The sequence below is a fragment of the Pteropus alecto genome, unplaced genomic scaffold (assembly GCF_000325575.1).
Source record: "Pteropus alecto unplaced genomic scaffold, ASM32557v1 scaffold98, whole genome shotgun sequence".
Lineage (NCBI taxonomy): Eukaryota > Metazoa > Chordata > Mammalia > Chiroptera > Pteropodidae > Pteropus > Pteropus alecto.
The window spans coordinates 175,169-179,076 of record NW_006443570.1 but is presented as its reverse complement, the minus strand read 5'-3'; the positions used below and the strand labels follow the sequence as shown (position 1 = coordinate 179,076).

Genomic DNA, 3,908 nt, shown 5'->3' with positions numbered 1-3,908 from the left:
AAGAGCTAGAGGCCTGAGCCCCTGGCTGTCCTTCCCAGAGGCCTGGACGGCAGATGTGTCCTACTGAGCTGACCATCCAAGCCCACACCCTGTCTGCATTTTACTAGTTACAGCCAGACGAGTATTCAATCAAATGATAGACTTCCTTTTTCAGTAGGTAATTAGAATACCCAGCCCCTCCTCTCACCCTTAGGTGTCGGTGCTGGTATCCCTTCCTCAGAGACCCCACCTCTGGCCCCTAAACTATGGCACGACCCATAGTTATTTGTCCTCACAAACCCTTTGTTTCACTTAAGACCCTATTCCTTAACTCGGATGTGATTTATCGAGCACCTACTCTGTACTAGACACTGTTCTAGTGACTTAGAATAACTCAGTGGATAAAATGATCTAAGATCCCTGCCCTCGTGGAGCTGAAATTTGAATGATGTGTGTGTGTGTGCATGTGTGTGTGTACAATATATAATATCATAACAGACAATTAAAATATATAGGATATTATAAGATGATAATTTAGAAAAAGAAGGAAGAAGCAGAAATTGAGGGGGAGGAGCAGAAGGAGAGAAGAAAAGACAAAGCTTTACCTACAGTGTTCCCTGGAAAGCAGATTCAGATGGAGATTAGCATGTAAGCATTTACCTACTCTCAGGAGCAATACTTATGAAGGAAGGATCAGAAGCCAGGTGAGCATAAGAAGCCTAGTTGTGATTCAGTCTCAGGCAACCCCACAGGGAGTTCTGAAGCTGGGGGTGGCCCTTCAGAGTCGCCCTGAATTGGGTCAGGGGGACCAGGATCTTATGCTCCAATATAGACTAGTGATTGGTTGTGGGCTGCTCCCCAGGGAGAGGGTAACCCTGATAAAGATGGCTCTCTGCAGCCCAGGGCAATGTCCAGAGAAGGCTGAGAGCTGAGGATGTCTGACACCACACTTTCAACAACTGGAAAAGAAACTCCTTCAGTTCAGAAGGAGATCTGAGTGGTCCATCTCAGGACTCTCTATCTCTAGGGGTAGAAGGATCAGGAATGGGAACTGGTTGAAGAATTAAATAGGGTGGTCAGGCTAGGACTCAGTGAGGTGAAATTTCAGCAAAAACTTGAAGGAGTCAAGGAATCAGCCAGTAAATTTCTGGAGGAAGGTTCTGTCTGGCCAGAAAGACTAACAATGCAGAGATGCTGAAGTGGGAGCATGTTTAAATGAGAGCAATGAGGCCAGCTTGGCCAGAGCAGAAGGAACAAGGAGAAAATGGAAGAGAGGTAATGGGGGCAGATTGGTTTGTAATCATACATCCAGTACACTGACTCTTTGTGTAATCTCTAGACTGTATATAACTACAAAAGCTGGGCATTCTCTGGTTTTGCTCACCACTGTAATCCCAGAGACTAGCACCGTGCTGGGCATGTAATAGGAGTTTAATAGATATTTGTTAAATAGATGATTAAATGGATAAACGAATGGATGGCAGGATGGGTGGATGGATGGATGGATGGATGGAAAGATGACACCCCCAGCAGTCTCCCAGATGGAAACTTTTCACCTTTAGTCCATTCATTCCTCTCTTTCCTGTCCTTTAGGGAGTCCATCCGGCCATGCCATGGGTACAGCGGGTGTATATTATGTGATGGTTACTTCTACCCTCTCTATCTTTCGGGGAAAGAAAAAGCCGACCTACAGGTTTTGGTAAGAACTCAGAGCTGGGCTGTGGGTGGTGGAGGGCAGGAGGTGGCTCTCTCTGTAGCTGACACACCACTTGCTCTTCCTCACATTTCCCTAGCCCATTTCACACTTTGAGTTGGTCCTGGTAAGAGTTGTCACATTTCTACTGAGGGTGAACACTAGAGTCACAAAATATTAGGGGTGGAAGAGACCCAGGATTGTAACTCCTAATTTTACAGATAAGGAAACAAGCCCCTAGCACGGTAAAGGAGTTTCTCGAGATCAGGTAGTGAGGTGGTGGCAGGCCGTAAATAAAGACCCATTTCTGTACCAACTATAGAGCCGGGGCCCTATCCAGGTTAAAACAAACAAAGAACTATAAGACATTCTTACAACAGGAAATTCTAGATATGCAGCCACTGTGCAAATCCTTAATTATCAAACATGTAAAACAAGGAGGTTAAATTCACATCGGCAGGGCTTCTCCACGTGCCACAGCATCTTTGAGCTTTTCAGCATGGGCTTTAATTTACAAAAAATCCACTGAGGGCACCCAAGTTTGCCAGGCTCTGCCCTTCCTGCCACCTGAAGAATCTATATCCGAGTTCTGTTATGGCTGCTTCTTCTGTTGCAGGTGCTTGACTGTCATTTTGTGGTTGGCATTCTGGGCGGTGCAGCTGAACGTCTGTCTGTCACGAATCTACCTTGCTGCTCATTTTCCCCATCAGGTCGTTGCTGGAGTCTTGTCAGGTATCAGCTGTTCTGGCTCCTTTCCTCCCTTCCTACCCCATTGATTCATTTCTCCCTAATCAGGACAAAATCCCAGCATTCCTACCATGTTCTGTGGTTATCAATGCTGTTAGTGTTTTAGTGGGTTAAAAGTCAAGGGTGGACAATTTGAAATGATTAACTTCTATAGGAGTGCCCAGATCCACTCAATTAAGTATGTTCCAGAAATCTTGGCAAGACATCAGATTAACTTGCCCAACTGAATTAGTTTGAAATCTCCAAGCTTTATTTCTCACTGATCTTCAACTGGAAGTGGTCTCTAGTTTAGTTTTAAGGAACAAATTAACAAATTAATAGTGTCCTAGGAAAGCTCTTTATTTAAATAAATTTATTTGCAAACCTAGTAGAGCTCTCTACCTCTGAGAGTATTCCAGTAGAGACATGAGGACCCCCTGGCAGGAAACATGCAAGCAGTAGGAAGATGTATGTGACATGACTCTTCCATCTGAAAGAATCTATGGCTGAGGACAGGCTGGAATCACATATGGGAATAAACCAGGTGACCCTCTAATCTAGCTCTGTGATTTAATTCCACGATGGCAGGACAGATGACTCATTGGCTCCAAACCCACCTCCAGTTAAAGGTCTAAAGTCTTCTCTGTTTCTCACGGTCATTCTTTCTTCCACTCAGGCATTGCTGTTGCTGAAACTTTCCGCAACATCCAGAGCATCTATAATGCCAGTCTCAAGAAATATTTTCTCATTACCTTCTTCCTGTTCAGTTTTGCCATTGGATTTTACCTGCTGCTGAAGGGGCTCGGTATAGACCTCCTGTGGACTCTAGAGAAAGCCAAAAGATGGTGTGAACGGCCAGAGTGGGTTCACATTGACACCACGCCTTTTGCCAGCCTCCTGAAGAATGTGGGTACCCTCTTTGGCCTGGGGCTTGCTCTCAACTCCAGCATGTACAGGGAGAGCTGCAAAGGCAAGCTTAGCAAGTGGTACCCGTTCCGCCTCAGCTGCATCGTTACCTCCCTCGTCCTCCTGCACCTCTTTGACTCTTTGAAACCCCCATCCCAAATTGAGCTGATCTTCTACATTCTGTCTTTTTGCAAGAGTGCAGTAGTGCCCCTGGCATCTGTCAGTCTCATCCCCTACTGCCTCTCCCGGATCCTGAGCCAGCCAGACAAGAAGTTTTTGTAAGGAATGTGGAGTCTTCCGTATCTAAAGTCAACAACCGTGCCAAGGATTGAGGGCAACTAGTGTCTTCTGCCAGCCCACTTTGAGGCCAGAGGTGCCAGAGTCAGCTTGTGTGATCCCCTTCCTTCTTTGCAATTCTAATGGTATTGGGTGACGTTTTTTGAAAAGCTAATAAGGCTATTTGAAAAAGCCTCATCTGTAAGAAGTTGGGTAGTTTTGGATTTTTCCCTGAAGACTTACTTATTCTTGTGTCAGATATACAGAAGCCAGACTTCCAGGCTGGGCCAGCTCACAATCCTAGGCTGGGGATTCCCACCTGAGAATT

General features: G+C 45.6%; 1 protein-coding gene across 2 annotated transcripts in view; it reads left to right on the top strand.

Moving 5' to 3' along the window:
- Nucleotides 1–3,586, top strand: part of G6PC (glucose-6-phosphatase catalytic subunit) — a 6,157-nt gene extending 2,571 nt beyond the window's left edge. The window contains exons 3-5 of one of the 2 annotated variants that reach the window (XM_006924572.1): nucleotides 1,573–1,678; nucleotides 2,289–2,404; nucleotides 3,075–3,586. In XM_006924572.1, coding sequence (XP_006924634.1) covers nucleotides 1,573–1,678; nucleotides 2,289–2,404; nucleotides 3,075–3,586 — 734 coding nt within the window. The remainder of the gene's footprint in view (nucleotides 1–1,572; nucleotides 1,679–2,288; nucleotides 2,405–3,074) is intronic. The other variant, XM_015599166.1, reaches the window with a different exon arrangement.
- The last annotated feature ends 322 nt before the right edge of the window (nucleotides 3,587–3,908 follow it).